Source organism: Pogona vitticeps, chromosome 1, assembly GCF_051106095.1.
Source record: "Pogona vitticeps strain Pit_001003342236 chromosome 1, PviZW2.1, whole genome shotgun sequence".
NCBI classification, from domain to species: domain Eukaryota; kingdom Metazoa; phylum Chordata; class Lepidosauria; order Squamata; family Agamidae; genus Pogona; species Pogona vitticeps.
Window position 1 is genome coordinate 173,380,798 of NC_135783.1, and position 19,758 is coordinate 173,400,555.

At 38.3% G+C, this 19,758-nt stretch overlaps 1 protein-coding gene across 36 annotated transcripts in view; it reads left to right on the top strand.

Moving 5' to 3' along the window:
- Positions 1–19,758, top strand: part of LRRFIP1 (LRR binding FLII interacting protein 1) — a 130,095-nt gene that overhangs the window by 79,945 nt on the left and 30,392 nt on the right. For 16 of the 36 annotated variants that reach the window (XM_078379056.1, XM_078379048.1, XM_078379053.1 and 13 more), the window contains 5 exons: positions 600–650; positions 7,030–7,110; positions 8,363–8,407; positions 11,811–11,876; positions 15,750–15,827. The exons of 7 other annotated variants lie outside the window; for them this stretch is intronic. In XM_078379056.1, coding sequence (XP_078235182.1) covers positions 600–650; positions 7,030–7,110; positions 8,363–8,407; positions 11,811–11,876; positions 15,750–15,827 — 321 coding nt within the window. The remainder of the gene's footprint in view (positions 1–599; positions 651–7,029; positions 7,111–8,362; positions 8,408–11,810; positions 11,877–15,749; positions 15,828–19,758) is intronic. 13 more of the 36 variants (XM_072977593.2, XM_078379050.1, XM_072977504.2 and 10 more) reach the window with 5 other exon arrangements.

Consider the following 19,758-nt stretch of genomic DNA (forward strand, 5'->3'; position numbering starts at 1 on the left):
CTTCCTTCCTCTCCTGTGGACAGATTCCCACTGGTATTTTTATGTGTCTGCTGGCCCTTAGTGTGAATGCTTATTGATGCTAGGGCATTATAATTAATGAAAGACAGTAAGGAAGTCCTGTCGAACTCTGATTTCAAACCCAGTTGTATAAATTCAACCTGGTTAGCAATAAGAATAATTATTCTTGTAAGTTATATGTATAGTGATGTGGTGTGGTGTGGTTAGACAAACAAGGGAATATGTGATCTTGTAGCGTTCTTTCAGCCATGGCAAAAAAGTGGTGTCTGGGCTTTCTAACCCTGTGTAATTAACAGCCACAGCATTGCCAGAGGCCACATGTGGGCATGAGTGCTATCTTCTTAATGCGGAGCTAGAGGGGGAGGGGAATGTATATTTAAACAAAATGATAATTTAATAATCTTTTGAATTTCTTCATGGTTTAATTTTTCTGGTGTGGTTCTTTTTTGTTTTGTTTCTGTTTGTTTTTCTGTTTTACATTTTCATGTTAACATATATTGAAAACTCAGGGATGAGGTAATATGCAATATCTGCATTATTTAAAATTGTCTCTGGTGTTGTCTTCACTTGCTTCTCCATAGGCTTCGGATGAAGATGAGCGCATGTCAGTGGGTAGCCGCGGAAGCCTCAGGGTTAGTAAAGTGATTAAACATGTATAATCATTTGTACCATTTACCAAACCATCCTTCCTTAGGTGAGGCGGTTCTGCTGTCCCATTAGTCATTTCATTGCCCTTTCCCTTCGGTTTGGGTTGTCAGTTTTTTGTCTGCCTCAGCTTTGCATGAGAACCAGTGCTTTTAAGGTGGGAAGAGCCTTGGACATGCCAATTATAGTGTGGTTATCAGTTAGCTTTTTTTCCTTTTATTTGGAAACTAGTTTTGTGTGGCCAGTCATTCTTTGGCTGTTTATATAGTGATTGGAGAACTTGATGTAAATCATTGCCAGTTGAAAATCTACGGAGATGTGGTCTTGATATAGCTTGGGCCCAAGCCATTTAGGGCTTTATAGGTTAGAACCAGAACTTTGAATTGTGCTCGGAAACAGGGGGGTATGTGATCCCTGTAACCAGTTCCAGTTAGCAATCTGGCAGCTGCGTTTTGGCTGTAAAGCATTGGTTATGCCTGACAGAATCTACAACCAGTAATCTTAAATCTGGCCTTATGTGAGACATTTTTTGTTGTGCTAGTTACCTTTGGAACAGTTTCAACAGGAACCAGACAAGCAGGTTATGGTAATCTTTATGCAAAGGTGTGCATTCTGTTCAATTATCTTAATACACACGCGTATAAAATGTAATATAAAAATGCTGTAAGGCAACTGATTTAGTACACAGACAGTGAGTATGTGTCTGGAGGGACTCCACCATCCCCTCCTACACAGAAATTGTTTTGAAAACATTATGCCTAAACAGAGTTTTTATCATGCTGAACCAAATCATGATTTAGGGAATATCCAGATGCTCATAGGCTGGGTTGTGGTGAATTTAAATTTCTGTTCCGTGTTTCACTGTGCCTTTAGGTGAAGTGAAAATAGCACAGATTTTTGCAACATAAAACTGCAACCTCATTCCAGACCATAATGCCATATATTGCATTAAATACTCGTTCTTTAAAGCAACTGATAGTCCCTTGGCCATATCTGTCTCCAGTGGAGTTTTGTCTTCTCTCTATCACATTACCAACCCAGACTTGATACAGCTTGTCAGAGAAAGAAAGCTGGTCCCTGTGGCTGAGTGCCATCCTGATCCTGTAACATTTTTGTTGGAACCCAGTAAGTGAAATGGTTTCACTTGAATAACTCTTGGATTTTCCTGAGGAAGAGCCCTCGGCCTCACCAGCCTGGATATTTCCTACTGCCTCCCCAGGCATGGTAAACAGTTCTCCCTTTCAAGGTGCATGACAAAGAAATATTCAAAAAAGCAGTTTGAGACAAGGAAAGCATTTTCAATCTGATAGATAAAAGAAATGCCACATAAAAATTGATGTGGTAAAGAGGTGAGAAACAAAAAGAGTAGACTCTACTGTTCTTTTTTAAGAAATTTATTGCAGATTTGGGTTCTTTGACTAAGACAGTATGTTAGACATCTATCAAATAGCAAAGGTAATTAATTTATACCAGCAAAGGTAATTAATTTATACCAAAGGAAGATTTGTCTCACAAGTTAGTACAGAATATAGGATTTTTTAAATAATCTAGCCTGCCATAATTTTCTACATATGTAGGGGACCAGAATATTGGGAGAGTCTCTTTCATCACAATGTGACTTTCCCCCCTTGACTCTGTATGTTCTCATGGGACCTTCTTTCCTCTGTACCCAACAGAGTGGCTTGGAGTATGCCAGTGCCTACATACTGGTGGGAAAGAGCTAATAAACTGCATAATGCAATAACAATTATTGAGATGTTAGAATTTAATACACAGTGTCTATTCTAACATTGTGAAGTCAGTTGTGGATGAATTTACACATTCCCATTTGTGATGTGGTTGCTGCAAAATGCTTCACTATTGTTAGATTGATTGATGTTTGTGGAAGGATTGCATAACTTGCCATAGCTAATTGCAGCTGATTGACAAAGTATCATGGCATTTGACCAGTCACACAAATGCCATGGTACTTGAATGCATGAATTGACCCACCCTTAATTACTTGAACCTTAAAAATTTGGGCTAAATTTCTTTGCTTTGAATTTTTAAATCACATTCAGATTAATTTGCATATACATCATGAAAGTGTGTACTGAAATATGCCAGGTGTAACAATCTATTGCCCATTCTCCCTGGGATAAAGGCAGCCTACAAGTGACAAGAAAGAAAAATTGATTGATTGTATTCTGCATTTCAGAATATATTCTGTCATGATGCATTGTTCTCTGATGAGCTGATACTGTATTATATGGTTTACAGCTAGAAACGTATGAAGACAGTAGAGTTTGGGTGCTTACTCATGCTGAACATGCATGCCCAAAATCTATAGATTCATCAATAAAAATTGTAATGAATCGTAGGGTAAACTACAAAAAATGAAAGAGGCAAAGTTTCTGTTCATCCAGGACGACAACAGCAGTTTCTTCCCCACACTTATGGTTTCTGTGGTGGAGATCTCAATAGGACCCTTGTTTCATGAAGCAAGGCTCTTCCGAAGAGTGGAGCCAGTAATGAAAGGCACTTGATTTGGCTCCCTGTTCTCCTCAGTACCCTGGCTTCATCAGTGAGGAATAGGCAGAACACATACATGCCTTCATAAGAATAATCTAGCAGACATCTGTGTTAGTCTGTTGTAGAATAAGAGAAGATGGAAGTCTTGTAGCAACATTAAGACTAAGTAGTTTTTATTTTTCAGAAGAGAAATAACTACACAAAAGCTTACAAACAATAAAAACTAGTTAGTCTTGAAGATGCTGTAAGATGTCTGGTTTCTCTCATTCCCTTCAGATATTTCTTTGGAGCTCTAACAGCACAGGTACAGAAAACTAAAATAGATGTATCCTATTGGCCTAACACTTCTTTTTCTGTTGTATCTGAAGGGGTGTGGAAAATGGTCTGTGCACTTATGTGAATGCAAACCAGGCTCTTGCAATTTAGTGTCCTCTGCATGTTTTGGACTACATGATCCCTGACCATTGTTCATGGATGGTTGCAACTGGCAGGAATGGTAGTTTCTACTTTTGGAAAGTACACAGTCTAAAACAGTGAAAGTTTATCTGGTTCTGCTTCTTTCAGGAAAATGCAAGAGAGAGAAAAGAACAATATATTAATGATTTTCTATATTTTGCTATTATGTTATTATTCTAAAAACAGGTGCATTCTTAACTACTTTATTTGATTTATAGGGTTTCCAGAATACGGAATTGCAATTTTCTTGTGGGCTCTGATGAGTTTTAGACTGCTTTAACTGTTCCTCTCACTGTAGTCTTCCTATGGCAATAAATCCTGTCATGCTACTTCAGAAAAGCCTTCCATGTGATTTTCTGATGATCGCTTTAATCTCTCCCGTTTTTCAGTTTCTGTCTCTCTCTGCCCACCCCCCACCTGACAGCATAATGGCTATAAAGAAGTCATGTATGATATATCTCATAGTAGAAAATCTGATAGGGTTAATAAAAGTGTTAACTTCGAGGTGCTTTGGTTCATGATGGAAGTAGTCACTTGGCAGATTTCTCAACAGGAATGCTTACTTTGCATAGATAACTTGCCCTGGAACAATATGAAAACCTGTTTATCTTCAAGATGCAGTGTGCACCAAAGGTCTCTGTCAGATGCATGATGTTGTCAGCCCTGAGTACACAAAGAGCATGGGGCAGCAAGAGGAAATACTGGAAAAGGTAGCTGTTAACGTTGACACTATGAGACACATGAATATAGAATCCATTCTGACAAATACAAGGTCCAGTCTATGTGGATGTGATCCATTTCTGGCTGGTATACAATAATCCATCTTCAGTGCTGGTTCAAAAAGCAGAATATAATATATGTGCTATATTATACATGCATATCCGGCAGTATGTAAGGAAGCATTGGGATAGTTATACATATGATGAGTCAGGCTTTGAAAAGTGTCTGTTGTCAACAGGAATGTGCAGGGTAGTTGGGCTGGTTTTGTGGAAGCAAAACAGGGTTTTGCAATCCCATGCAATGCAGTGTCAGCCTTGCACCATAGAACTTTGCAGAAATTCCTTGTAGCTGATTAAGTATTGCAACAGGACAAAACATATTGTACAGCTAGGTCATGCATGGAACCTGAATATTATTTTTTCCCTTCATGGAATCCCTCTTGTGAAAGTAGCATATTATGGTGAGAGGAACCCACATTGAACTTCCAAGGGCAATAGCAACTACAAGTTACAAATAGGCATCCTTTCCCTGTTGTGAGACTTGAGGTAATTCTGGGTCAGAAGGCGGGTTTAGTCAAAATACACTGTAGAGCTATTTCATTTTCCCTCTAACAGATGTTTTCCTAGTAAGAAAAAAAGATGAAAGAAATGGTAGAAAAAGGTAAGGTTATACATAGTGTAGCTGACAATATCTGGTCCCCTTGCAAAATTATGTGAATGAGGCAGGGTAGTTGTACAATAAAATGTCTCATCTGGAAGCACCTTCACAATTACAGGTTCTGGATACTGGTGTTAATTGTTTTAACCAGAAAGGTGCGATAAGTAATATTTTACCCATTTCTGTTTTCTATGATAAAATTTTCAAATGCTTAACATGGAAAATAGATGAGGTCCATTGCTGATCAGTCATAATAGAGTTTCATGAGATTTAATGTGGAAGATGGCTTTCTGAGATTTCTTATATAGATGATGTATACTTGTGGCACAGCACAATCACAGTTATTGAGATTGTAGCTTGCATCTTTTCATTGTGTGGCTTGAATAGCAGGTATACATCTTAAGCTAAGGTGACAGAACATGACTATAAACATGTCAGAAAAGGGAAAGGATATTGCAGTGCTGAGTAAACTTAGTATCGGGGAAAAATTAGCTGGAATAACTGGATTTATGTACATGAATCATGTTATCTTTGCCTCATTTTTCTGAAGATTTTGCTGAAATAATGCATGCAAAATACTCTTAGCAGAAAACGGATAAACAAATTCATTTCCTTACACTAGGCATGTATAGTGAGAGAAGGTCACCTTGATGAATAATTCCAAACTGCCAGAGGGCCGAAGAAGGCCTGTTTCTAGTTTGTCTATTAGGGGCTGAAATGCTCCTTGTACACCATCTTCAAGAAATACTCCCAAATTTGTTTGTTAATAATCTCTTTTCTTTTGCTTTTCTTTTCTTCGTGTCCCCATTTAGTTACTAAGGTAGAAATAGAGATATTTACTTAATATGCCAGCAACTTTTATGTGAAAGAATCTACTACTGGATGTTAATAAGGTGTCTTTTCAATTAAATCTTAATTAAAGGAAGGCAAGTGTGTTTTTAGGCCAATGTGGAGCAAAATGTTTTTGAAGATTTCTCAAATCATTTCTTTGTTTATTACAGTATTCTGATTTACTGAGATCCATTTCAGTCATCACTGTAAGGCTTCTCATAAGCACACTGAGAAAAGATGTGTGACTCTCCTTGAAGCAAATATTAATTATAACTTTTGTGTTTTTTCCTTCTGCACTGTGTGCATGGGTGTGTCAGACTCATCCCAATATTCTGGTTTGGCCTACTCACTTACTTAAAGGAGTGTTCTGATAGTAAAGGCAAGTCTTCTTCCTTACCAGTCTGGTTCTGTCTCGTAGCTAGAACCATAGGGATGAATCAGTGCGTGAAAAAGGAAAGACTTTTAAAGAGGAAAGTTGGTAAGTAGTACCAATGATCCTTAGATTGTTAAATTATTGGCAACTTTGTTTTAGTTTTGGTAGAAGTACATTGTGCACTGTGTCAGAGTAAAAACTTGAAATGAACTAAATCTTTGTAGAAGGTGAGGATAATAATATAAATCGCAGGTATCTCCTGTACTCAAAACTGTAGTCTTTTAAGATTCTTTAATTTGAAAAAATATATTATTTTTATCTGTGAGCGCTCGGAATAGGTCCAATCCTGACAACAATTCAGCAAAAATATGGGCATCTTTCTTTTAGACAATAGACACTACTCAAAACAATGAGGGTTATTTATAAGAATGAGTGGTTGTGGTTTTTATTTTGGACAGTATCACTATTTTGTTGTTCAGTACTAGTTTACTGGTGGCTCAAAGACATTTCTTCCAGGGATCTCTTTCCCTAAAGGAGACTGGATTGATGTTTTGGAATTCATATACTGTGTGTCACTTACAACTAGTACTCTGGCAAAGTGATACTTGAGATGATGCTTCTAATTCCATTATTTAGATACAGCAAGTACTATATTCATTTGAGTGAGGATTCTGATTTATAGTAAATAACATTTCCCCTTTGGTTTTTAGAACTCTCTTTATATTTATGTGTAGGCTTCCTGCTACTCTGAGTGAGGATTGTGATTTATAATAAATATTTCCCTTTTTGTTTTAAAAACTCTCTTTATATTTATGCAGGCTTCCTGCTACTCTGACCTTAGTCTTCACTGCAGTGGTTTGTCTTCCAAATCCCAGCCTTCTTCCCAAAATGGAAATCGGGTCTGTCGGTTTTTCTCACTGCCATTTTGTTTAACATTCTAGTTACTCCTGGGCAATGCAACCTCAGCTGCATCTATTAAGAGGCATTAATAGATTAGTGACTCTCTTTGTTTTTATTAATCTCCAAGAATTTCCAGATTACTGGCTTATTACCTTTCCTTTTATTAAATATTTCCATTTGTTTTTAAGAAAGGCAAAATGTAATTATGGTTCCAGTTAGCTGAAAACTTAGGGTCACACCTGAATTTTACACATTTATTCATATTTTTGCTCTCATTAATGTATCCTTCATGCTGAAAATGTTTAAGGAAGAAGAAATATTTTTCTTACTATATTCATTTGACTGATCTATATTTTGTTGGCAAATGACAGATTGTATTTTGATTCTCGGCTATGCAATATAAAAATCAAAAAATTCCTGCAAAGTTGAAGAGAACCACTGATCTAAAAGCCTTGCAAACTTCACTGGGATTGGATGTGCCCTGTTTGCATGCAGAAAGTAATACATAGCTGGCCCAATGAGAGTTCTGCCTGAACTGATTTTTTTTCTTCTCTAGATTTTAGGGTTTCCCTTGTGGTTTCTTACATTCTTTCAGTAATGTCTACATAATTGTCTTCTGCAAATGTATGGAACTAACAAGAATGTCTCACCTAATTCCTCACTTAGTTCCTATTGCATTTTATTTCTCTCACTAGATTTATCCATGTGCATTTGGAATAATTACATTCCTGACAACTCTTCAGCAATAACGTAGATTTGTGTTTCTTACAACTTTTTCCTTGTTTATGAAGCTGCTTCCTACGTAACATATCATCATGGTGTCTTGTTTTGAATGTTGTTCAAGCACTTTTTTTTTTTGGCCCAGCAACATGGTTGTGACTGAAGCAGGAATGATGATAACTTCATTTCTGTTTCTTGTGTATAGAAGTTTTGAAATCATGCCCTGTGATTAATGGCTGCTGCTTAGTTGTTCTGTCTTGCTTGCGCAATGTTGTCCTCCTTTCTGTTAGGAAATATGCATAAGTTCTTGCTGTCTGCCTCTGTACACGCATTCTCAGTCAGGAGTTGCTAGCTTCTTAAATGGTCTGCCACACTCCATGTTACTTTGCACTAAAGCATACACACCGTAGTAAACCTGTGTTCCCTCTAATCTGCATAAGGAATCCCATATTAAACATGGCATTGAAGATTTCCTTTTCTTTTTATTTTCTAAGTGTATTTTTAAAAGTGTATGTTCCTTTCCCTCTTCAGCCTTCCTTGTTGTACAGTGATGCTGTGCCAGCCAGAAGCTACAGGGTTGGTGTTCTCTCCCTTTAGCCCCATGTGCCAAATCTGTTTCACCTATCCCATGTGTCAGCCATGCTCTGTCGTGTTTCAAGAATTTCCTGTTGGTCCAGTTCATTTCACTTACTGTGTCATTTAATTTGTAATCTTCATGAATGGAATGCACGTTTGGCTTTGGTGTGTCTGTCAGCGTTATGCTCCTAGCTCTGCCTTTTCCTCCCACTAGAAATCCTGCTAGTTGCTTGTGGAATGGGAACAGTGTTTCAGACTAGTGCTTGTTAGACTTGCTGGATTATATTTTGCAGTGAAATATAGTTGTTGTTGTTGTTGTTTTTTTAAAGAAATACAACTTCAGAGCTTTCTTTGAAATAATTACTGGCTTTTAATGTCTTGGTTTCACAGTGTGTATTTATACAAACTGAAAACAAAAGGGATATTGTGTTTGCTTGGCATTATAAATATGCACTTTTCATGCGTGTTAAAGTTGAAACAAAGCCATGGCTTCACTGTTAAATCCATATCCTGATAACAGGAAACTAATATGTGTTTCTTGTGTGATGTACACATTGGTTCCTCACAAGTCAGTAATATGAGGTGTAAAATTGTAGTACAGCCATGTGTGTAATATTTCTTCAAATTGGGTCCCCCAAGAACATATTTTCTCCTTGAGCCTAATACTATACATGTCACCTTAAAAGTAAATCTTACTTGGTTCAGTGGAGCTTACTCCCAGGTAAGTGTGAATAGCAGCCTCTGTGTCCTTTGAATGGGTTCCAACATCAATTTTATTCCCCAACTCAAACATAATTGATGCTGTTATTTTCAGTGGCTAATTTAAATCAGTATATGTGATGGTTGAGAATGTATGAGTGGCATGTTGCTAGGTATGGATAAGATTTGAAGCATGGCTTCTTAAGCAGCTGCTGCCATTACTTCTTTTGGAGAAGTGTAGCATTATTTGTACTACAGGTATCCTGTTGAAGGCTATGAAGAAACTCAGATGCTTCCGGGTTATATTTCACATCCTTCCTGGATCAAAATGTGAAAAATTCCTAAGAACAAATCTCCACTTCATACAGGAGAGCATTTGTACTCAACAGTTTTACAATTAGTATGTCCATGCATGTCAGCCATTTCATTGCAAATATCCTTGGCATTTACTAATACTTTCAGGTATCAGAAAGTACCTTAAACCTTGATGTAATTTCAGGTCAGTGAAGAGCAACAATACAGTACAGTTCATAGAATTATTGGCAGGAAGTCAGCAAAGAACGGAGTTAGGATGGCAGTAGTAAGCCACGTTCCCTGCAAATATACAGTACCAGTTTATTGGTCAAAATCCTGTCGTAGTGAATTGTACTAGAGTAGACCTACTGAATAAATAGGGATTTGGTGAGTCAGCTCCTCCGTACATTCCATTGATTCAAATTAGTGTACTTTAACTGTGACTTCCTTTAGCACAGTACGTGGACAATGATTTGTATGTTCTTTTCCAAATCAAAACCTTAAATTGCATAATGCAGAAGTTCTATTCTTCAGATATAGTATAAAGCAGATGGAAGTCAACACAGTAACTACTGTTTTATCTGTTAAATAAAATTTATGTATTTTAAGCATTAGCAGAAGTAATACTTTTTGTAAGATGGCAACGTTTAATTCACTGATCAACAGAACACCTTGGATTGCATCCAGTCGTGTTCTCTCTACTCACAGTAGGTTCTTTGCTCCAGCAGAGACGTCTGTGAACAGAAGTGGGAAGGAAGTGTTGCTGGCTCTGCTTTCTTTCTGCAGCCCCTTGATCCTCTCCCAGATCTTCTTTGTGGGGATTAAAACAGAAAAGCAGTCTTTACAGAAATTGCCTCCCTTCTTTACGGAAGTATTTTTGCGGAGCAAAAAGTCTTTTCTAAACGTGTGAGGCACAGATGTGCTTTTTTAAAAGGAGAGAGCAAGCTTTTGCTTCAGAATTGTTGTAATTATTTGTCAGCTGAAAGTTCTATAATCAGATAACACGTCTACTTTTGGTACTGTGCTATTCAGGGTACTGGAGACAGTCAGTCTAATAATGCAAAAAAAAGAGATTGTTTCTAGCTGGACACAGGACAATGGCTAATGCAGTGTTATAAATGTTTTGGAAACATGTTGCTCTTGGTGTTGGCGTTTTTAAAATAGAAGTTTGATCACTACAGGAAGGGATAACTAGATGCCATGCTGCAAGATCCAAAGTTTGCAGTTCCTACTTTATTAGTTGAACATAGTACTGTGCAGACTGCCCTTCATTCTCTGTACAGTGGACCCTCTACTTACCGAATTAATCCGTGTTGGAACAGTGGCTGCAGGTCGTAAAGTCTGTAGGTCGAGTCTCCATTGACCTACAATGCATTGAAAACCGATTAATCCCATAACTGGCCATTTTTGTCCCATTTTGGTTTTTTTCTGATCTGTAGGTCAATTCTCAGGCTGCAAGTCGAACCTACATTTTGCGGCCAGAGAAGTCTGTAACTCGAAAAGTCTGTAAGTCGATCGTCTGTAAGTCGAGGGTCCACTATATATTGCTTATCTTTAGAAGCAGATGGTGTATTTTCCATCTTCCTGATTTTTCTCAGCACTACCACAAAGGAGTTGAAGTGGTAGCTACTCGAAAGAGTGGGTTTAAACAGTGTTTCCTTAAGTTGCTGCTACTATCCAGCATTTCAGATACATAATGTAATATACTGCTGTCTACCCGAAGTCCTTAAATACTCTTGAGTGGCAGGAATTCTTCCCTGAATGTACACAGTGAAAAGAGCTACTCTGAAATAGCAAAATATGCTGTTCTAGGAGGATAGCTGCTACTCACCTGCTCAGTGAGAGATGAACTCAGGACTACACTTCTGCTTCTGCATCCCTTCTTAGTAGATGTTTTGAGGGAGGGCTTTTTGCTTTATGGTGCCCCCAACTTGCTCCTGGCTTTTGATTCTGCTCTTTGCTTCCATGCATGAATCCACACCATTGAGATAAGAATTTTAGTTGCTGCTGCTACTTTCAGACTAATACTTTCAGGTATCAGAAAGTAAATCTGATGTTATCCGTACCTAGCAGTACTCCTGTTCACTCATACATTCTCAACCATCACATTCAACTGTTCAGCAACTTCTGTGCAATAAATGCAGGATATTAAAATGCTATTAGGACAGAAGGCGCCTAGCAACGCTCCTGATGTAAAGAGTCTGACTGTGTGTTAATTCTGCATGCATTCTGACCGGTTTCACAGTCAGCAGCAGTAGGTGTATCTTTTAAACCCTTTCCACTATGGGAGGTACTGCTGCTCTTTTGTTGAATCATTTCCATTTCCTCTTCACTTCTGTTATTGTTCACTTTGCTGAATTTTGTATCTCTAGATAAAAGTCCACCAACCTGACTCTTTTTTTAATTGTAGGCCTCTCTGTTTGATGAGAACTTTAACAGTGGGAATCGTCGGTATAGTGCCTCTAGTTCACGTCCTGTAAGGTGGTTTCTATGTTTTTGTGCTGGCCTAATTTCTGTTTCTTGTATAACACTGAATGCCCATAATGGCTTTTTTTAAAAAGAGCAGATTTTTGTGGCTTTCTGAATTAATAAATACTTGGTGTTGTTCTTTGCATCATCAGTTATATACAGTGGGTTCTTTAGGTTTGCAAAGCCATAACTTAGCAAGCCTGGAGTGAGCATTGGGTCCATATGTTCCCCTTTGCACACTGTTTTTGGAACTAGAGTCATGTATGAAGTTATGAAATCTGATCTAATGTGAATTTGTTACCTAGAATGGTTAAAGTATGGTTTATTATGTCATTTAAAATCTAGCTAGTAACCCAACACTAGATGAAAGTTCTCCATTCTGGATCTAATGAGAGTGGTTGGGAGGGGCTGATTTGACAAGAGCAGGACTGAACTGCTAAAGCAGCATGCAAGGGGAGCATGCCAAGGAAATGTCAGGGTGGAGCACCTAGGCTTGATGCACATACCTGGCTTGCAGGTGTTGCTTGTTATATTCAAACTGGTACGGCTGCAGGGAGGTAATATTCAAACTGTGTTCCCTAGTTTATTCAGATGTGGGACTTCCATGAGTTTGCTGATATGCCTGAAGTAGCAAATTACTTGTGCTCCCAACCACAATTAAAGTGAACTAAAGACTTGCTCCAAACATAGTTTGTCTGTTTGGATGTAACAACACAGTCTGGTTTAATGGAAACGTGAAATAATAAATTCTGACGTGTAAGGAAAGAAGAGAATTATTTGAATCAGGAAATATGAAACATTAATGTTAAGATTTGATAATACAGCCTAATAGTTTATTATGTTTGAGTATAAACAAAGAGAGCTAGTGTGGTATAGTGGGTAACATAATGGATTCCCTACTCCACCACCGAAACTCACTGAGGGTGGCACTTGTAAAGATATCTCACTTACCTTGAAAACCCTATTTGGCTGCTGTAAATTAATTGAAATATAATGGCATATAACACACGAGGTTTCTAAAATTTTGTTTCAAAAGTATATGCTATGGCTAGATGATCCTCTTAATTCCATCATCACATTCTCCTCAGTTAAGTATATTCACATCCTTTTAGTTATGTAATTGTGTTTAATATGTGAGTGTCCAAAAGTTCAGTATTGCATTTTTTTTGAATGTAAGACATTTCACTGTAACAGTCTTGCCAGGCAGAAAATATAGAAAATATAGATTTTTTTCCAATGTTTATGTTTACCTTTTAAACAATAATTTCAATTAGGAGAAATCTGACCTTATCTTTTGTTTATTTTTATTTATTTTATTTTATTTATTTTATTAGATTTTTATCCCGCCCTTCTAGACATATGTCTACTCAGGGCGGCTCACAATAAAAACATTCATAAAAACAATTAAAACAGCGATTTACATTGACAATATTGGTATTAATCAAGATGGAAAATATTAAACAAAAGTTTAAGTAGAAAGTAAAAGTCAAGTATTGACAGGAGGGAAGGCCTGCCTAAAAAGCCAAGTCTTTAATTGGCTCTTAAAAAACCCCAGTGAGGGAGCCAGGCAGATCTCTGACAGCAGGCTATTCCAAAGTCGAGGGGCCACTGCCCAGAAGGCCCGGTTTCTTGTTCTTTCTTTCCGGGCCTCTCTTAGTGTTAGGCCCCTCAGCCATCTTTCCTGGCTATAGCGAGTGACTTGAGTAGATCTAGGTGGGAGAAGGCGTTCTGCTAGGTATCGAGGTCCTAAACCATTTAGGGCTTTATATGTCATCATTAACACTTTGAAATCAATGCGGAAACAAATGGGCAGCCAGAGTGGGAGAGATATGCTGGTGTTTTCTTGTTCCAGTAAGTAGTCTGGCTGCCACATTCTGCACCATCTGAAGCTTCCGCAACAACCTCAAAGGTAGCCCCATGTAGAGCGCATTACAGTGGTCTAATCTCAAGATTACAAGCACATGGACCAGCGTGGTGAGGGCCCCGCCATCAAGAAAGGGACGCAGCTGGGCAATCTGCCATAAGATAATAGGCAGAACGGACCACTGACACCACCTGGGTTTCCATGGTGAGCGCCGGGTCCAGATGTACTCCCAAGCTGTGAGCCTCACTCTTCGTGGTGAGAGTCACCCCCCCCCCCAAAGAGAGGGAGTTTCCCAAGCTGCCGATGGAGGGGCCACCAGCCCTCAGGACCTCCGTCTTATCCGGGTTCAGCCTCAACCCATTCTCCCGCATCCATTGCAGTACGGCCTCCAGACAGCGCTGTGGGTACAGAATGGCATTCACTGAAGTAGGTGAAAAGGAGATGTAGAGCTGCGTGTCATCAGCATACTTATGGCACAAGAATGGTAAAAACAGAATGGTAACTGTTTACTCAGTTACTGTTCTGTTTCATGCATAGTCCAGGAAGTCTATCCAATTTATGACACCATGGCTTTCAACTGACTGGAGTGGCTTTCAACTGACTTGTTCCATCCTTAGGCAGTCTGTAAAAAACATCTCCTTATCACTAAATTGTACTGAATGCCTTTTATTGCTGAGTAATTAAGTATTTCTCCATTGCACAGTCAGTGAATTTTTTTAATGGTTTGACATCAGGGAGTTGGATAAGCAAATTGCTAATTTTTCTTAATTGCAGTTTTAAAACAAATTTGCTGTTTAATAGTTTGGCAACAATAAGGTTTAGAAGATTGAATATGCAGTAATGCTGAAGTAAAATTAAAGATTACAGTTTACTGAAGAAAAGTCAAGTTTTAGTGTGCTGGTGGAGAGCTGGCAAATTCCAACACTGATCTTGCTGAAGAAGAACTTTACACTGCCCCAAGCCCACGGTGGGTTTTACTAATTCATCTTTTCATTTTGGGAATTACATAATTATGAAAGGCTACTGATGTTCCTTCTACAGCAACAAAACTTACTAGATAGCTCAATTGCAATAACACGGTGCATCTTCTCTTGCATGGATTGTGAGACTAAAGTGATGGGTCTTTTGTAACAAGGAAAAAAGGCCAGTGGAGGAGTAGGAAGTTAAGTCCAGTTACTTGTCAAAGCAGCTAAAGTATCAGTTCCAAGGTAGCAAGCAACCAATTTTGCACAACCTGTGGCTTAGATTTACTGTTAGTCCTGACTCATTACATGCCATTTGGAAACTACTTTTGCAATTACAATTTCAGGAACAGTTTATGATAAGGAATCAGGAAATGACTGTTGAAAAAGCATGACATAAGCCCAGAGTTTTATGTGTGCCCTGTGAGATTTTCCATGTTACTCTTGTGGTCCTGGAGGTGACAGCAAAATTGCCAAACAAAAAGCTGATGGAGTTGGCATTTCTTATTGTATTCATACTGTCCACCTGAGAAGCTAACACGGGAAGAATCTGCTGTCTAAGAGTTGTTACTCTATCTGTAGAAGTTAACACTGAAATAAACTTGTTAGTCTTTACAGTGCCACAGTCTTTTGCTGCGTTCTCCTCCAGTTTTCTTTTGCCAATATGGAGATGGGTCGGTAATATTGTCACATAGTATTTAAAGGTATTTTCCAAATATCATGGTTCTGGGCATTCTCAAACATATCTCATGACCAAAAAAAAATTCCACTGATTTTTGTTGATTAGAGCCTGACCTGAATTCTGATGTGAATTATATACAGTATCTTCATTGCTACTTGTTGCTTAACTGTGCTCTTGTTTTAATATTTTGGATCTTAATCTGTTGTCTAAGTTTCTTTATGACTTTGCAGCATCTGCTCAAACTGCCTGCAGTCTTATACTATCCTTTTCTAACATGCCAGAAATGTGAACATTCTATCTGACCTGTGCTATTCTAATGCTTCCTTTCCCCCCATCTCTCTTTGATGCTTTCTTTGGGGTATACGTGGGCAGCCTTCAGAATACAGTTGCTACCTCGGCTCAGGATCTCGAGCTTCTTCTAGAGCTAGTTCTGCTCGTGCAAGTCCTGTGGTGAGCATTTCTTCCTGTTTCCTCTTTTCTGATTGAATTGCTTGTCCTCTGTTTTTCAAAGCTGTTTCCACGGCTGTGGGATATTCATAGTGTATGGTTAAAATTAGTTTAAATTAAAATCACAAAGTTAAACCTGGACTGTCCACCTTTAAACTCTAAAGAATCATTATGTCATTCATCCTTTAACAACTGGCACTCTTTCGCCCCGCCCCCAGCCCTCAGTTTTGCAGGAATTTGTGCTGCTACTATGCATTCTGTTATTATTGGATGGCATAGTAAGGGGAATTCTGATCAGATTGATGATAATCTCTCTGGCTGTACCTTCTTGTTCTGTCCTTGTAGTATTGTGATATTATCCTGAAACATCAAAAGACTCACGCATTATAAGGGTTTAAAAAGTTTGTGTGTGTGAGTGAGAAATACCATGTTAACTGTAAAGTGATACATTGGGGCAACTCCCGATCAGATTTCGCTCAGCTTGGCACTACGTTGAAACTGAAATTGCAACTGCTGTAAGAGAACACCAACTTACATTATTTTTGGGGTGAAGAACGTTGGCTATCTGTATTGGTAGAAAGTGTTGCTCAAGTATCCTAGAATCATAGAATAGTGAAGTCGGAAGGGGCCTATAAGGTCATCAAGTCTGACCCCCTGCTCAGTGCAGGAATACAAATCAAAGGATATCCACCAGGTGGTTGTCTAAGTTTCTCTTGAATGCCTCCAGTGTTAGAACACTCACCACCTCTCGAGGTAATTGATTCCACTGTTTTACTGCTCTAACAGTTAGGAAGTTTTTCCTGATATTCAACCAAAATCTGGCTTCCTGTAGGCCATTGTTGTGTGTCCTGCACTGTGGGATGACTGAGAACTAATCCGGCCCCTCCTCTGAATGACAGCCTTTCAAGTATTTTAAAAGTGCCATCATATTTCCCCTCAGTCTTCTTTTCAAAGCTAAACATGCCTAATTTTTCCTCATAGGACTTAGTTTCCAGCCCCCTGATCATCCTTGTTGCCCTCCTCTGAACTTGTTCCAGTTTGCCAGCATGCTTCACTCCAGAGGGAAGAGGAAATGGGAAGGTTTTTGACTGTAGACTGTTCCTGATGCACTACATCAGTTGTAAAAACAAAATTTAAAATCTCTTCTTTGCCTCACTTTAAAGGGCCAGTTGAGAAATCAGCCACACTCAAATCCATGGTAGTGCCTTCAGCTGCAGTTTCCTGATTGGCCTTTTAAGAGAAATCAAAGAAAGGATTTAAAAACAATGTATTCGCGAAGGCTTTCACGGCCGGGATCTAATGGTTGTTGTGGGTTTTTCGGGCTTCTTGGCCGTGTTCTGAAAGTGGTTCTTCCTAACGTTTCGCCAGTCTCTGTGGCCGGCATCTTCAGAGGACAGCAAACTGTGCTCTAGGTAGGCTTGAGAGTGGGTGGAGTATTTATGGCTGTGAGAAGGCTAGTTTGTGAGGTAGGCTATTGTCCTAATCAGGAGATGGTTGATTAATGTGTTTTGTTGTGGATGTATTGTTTTGATAAGGAGGGGAGATTATCTGTCCCTGTGGTTGATGGGTGTCATTAGCTGGTCTTTTGTGTGCAGTAATCCCCTGACCTTGTGGCTGGGTGGAGTTCGTTGACCTTTTGCACTCTGTGTTTTTGAGAGCTGGGAGCCAAGTTTTGTTGAGTTTCAGACATTCCTCCTTCCAGTTGAAGTTTTGTTGATGCTTGTGGATTTCAATGGCTTCCCTGTGCAGTCTGACGTAATGATTGCTGGTGTTGTCCAGTATTTCAGTATGTTGAAATAGAATTTCATGTCCAGTTTGTTTTATGGCATGTTCAGCTACTGCAGATTTTTCTGGTTGTTTTAGTCTGCAGTGTCTCTCATGTTCTTTGATTCTGGTGTGGATGCTTCGTTTTGTGGTTCCATTGTATACCTGGCCACAACTGCAAGGTATCCGGTATACTCCTGCAGTGGTGAGGGGGTCCCTTCTGTCCTTTGCTGACCGTAACATTTGTTGTATTTTTCTGGTGGGCTTGAATACTGTTTGTAAGTTGTGTTTTTCCAGAAGTTTCCCCATGCAGTCTGTGACCCCTTTGATGTATGGCAGAAATACTGTACTTTGCTTGTCCACAACAAAAGACATTAATCAACCATCTCCTGATTAGGACAATAGCCTACCTCACAAACTAGCCTTCTCACAGCCGTGAATACTCCACCCACTCTCAAGCCTACCCAGAGCACAGATTGCTGTCCTCTGAAGATGCCGGCCACAGAGACTGGCGAAACGTTAGGAAGAACCACTTTCAGAACACGGCCAAGAAGCCCGAAAAACCCACAACAACCAACGATTTAAAAACATTTTTTTAAATAATACTATCAATATACAGTAACAAAATAATAATAACCCCCCTGGGGGATTTGGATTGGTGGAAGTGTTTAATCCAACTGTCCCCTCCCTAGTTCCAACCAGCTCTGCTTTCTGGAACAGAAAATGCTCAATTCCAGTCACTCTCCTATGATTCCCCCCCCCCAAAAAAAAACATACACAATCATATTCCACATTCTTTGGCCATGGACTGTGCATGCTCCATGGAATGTTCTGGGTTTGTTTTTTGTTTTTTGTTTTTTTGTTTTGTTTTTGAATGTTCTGTTGTTATTGGGCTGTTTGAGTTTAGGGTTATAGTTTTTATTCTCTTCATGTTTTTTTTTTCTGAAGTACTTTTGTTTCTTTACAAGACATGGAATTCTCCAGAGACTGTTGATGCTTTCCTTTATTCTTCTTTATTTTGATGTTATTTTATTTTGGTTTGTTGATGTTGATTATTGTCTTATTTTCTGTGTGGACTGCCTAGAGTGGTAGCCAGATGGTTGGTATATTTTTTATTATTATTATTATTATTATTATTATTATTATTATTATTATTATTATTATTATTATTATTATTATTATTATTATTATTATTATTATTATTATTATTATTATTATTATTATTATTATTATTATTATTATTATTATTATTAGTATTATTATTATTATTAGTATTATTATTATTATTATTAGTATTAGTATTAGTATTAGTATTAGTAGTAGTAGTAGTAGTAGTAGTAGTAGTAGTAGTAGTAGTAGTAGTAGTAGTAGTAGTATACTAGGAGGAGGAGGAGCAGCAGCAGCAGGAGCATTTATTTTTCAATCTAAAATAATGTGTTTCTACAATATGTCAGGTTTTCAAGCACATAAAATAGTCTTCCTCAATCTGGAACCCTTCTAGCTCTCAGTGCCCATCTTTCCTATACATTTGCCATGTTGACAGGGGCTAATAATTCCACATTGCGGAATGTAATTTGGTAATGGTAAATGTTGAAGAAATCCAGAGCTCTGATCATATGATTCCTACAAGATGTTCGCCACTGTCACTCCATGTAAATTAGATCATATTCTCAAGTCTTGTTCTGTGAGTCCTAAATCTCCCTAAAGAAGAGACTTGCTTTACTTTGACCAGGAAACTGATTTTTGTAAGAACATAATTCTGGTTATTCCTCCTTAGTAATGAAAAGGATTCAGTCAAACTGAGCTTCTCCCAAGGTACTTATGCACTAATGCTCTTTAGAGGCTTGCAACAATTTTTTTTATTAGCTATGCACATTCTATTTATTATAGGCTGTATTTTGTGACAGCCTTATGTTAACACATGTTATTGCTAAAACTGGAGAAATTTGTTGTACACACATTCTTTTGTTTCCACATATTCAGTGTTCAGTGCTCAGTTAAACATGTGAACACCGCTCAGATGCCTTAGACAGAGGTATAGTGGCCTAACTAAACCTTTGACTGAATTCAAAAGAGCTCAAGTTTCAAGGCATAATTTATTTTATTTTTATTTATTTATTATATGCCACCCATCTAGAGACAGTCTACTCTGGGCAGCTCACAACAGAGA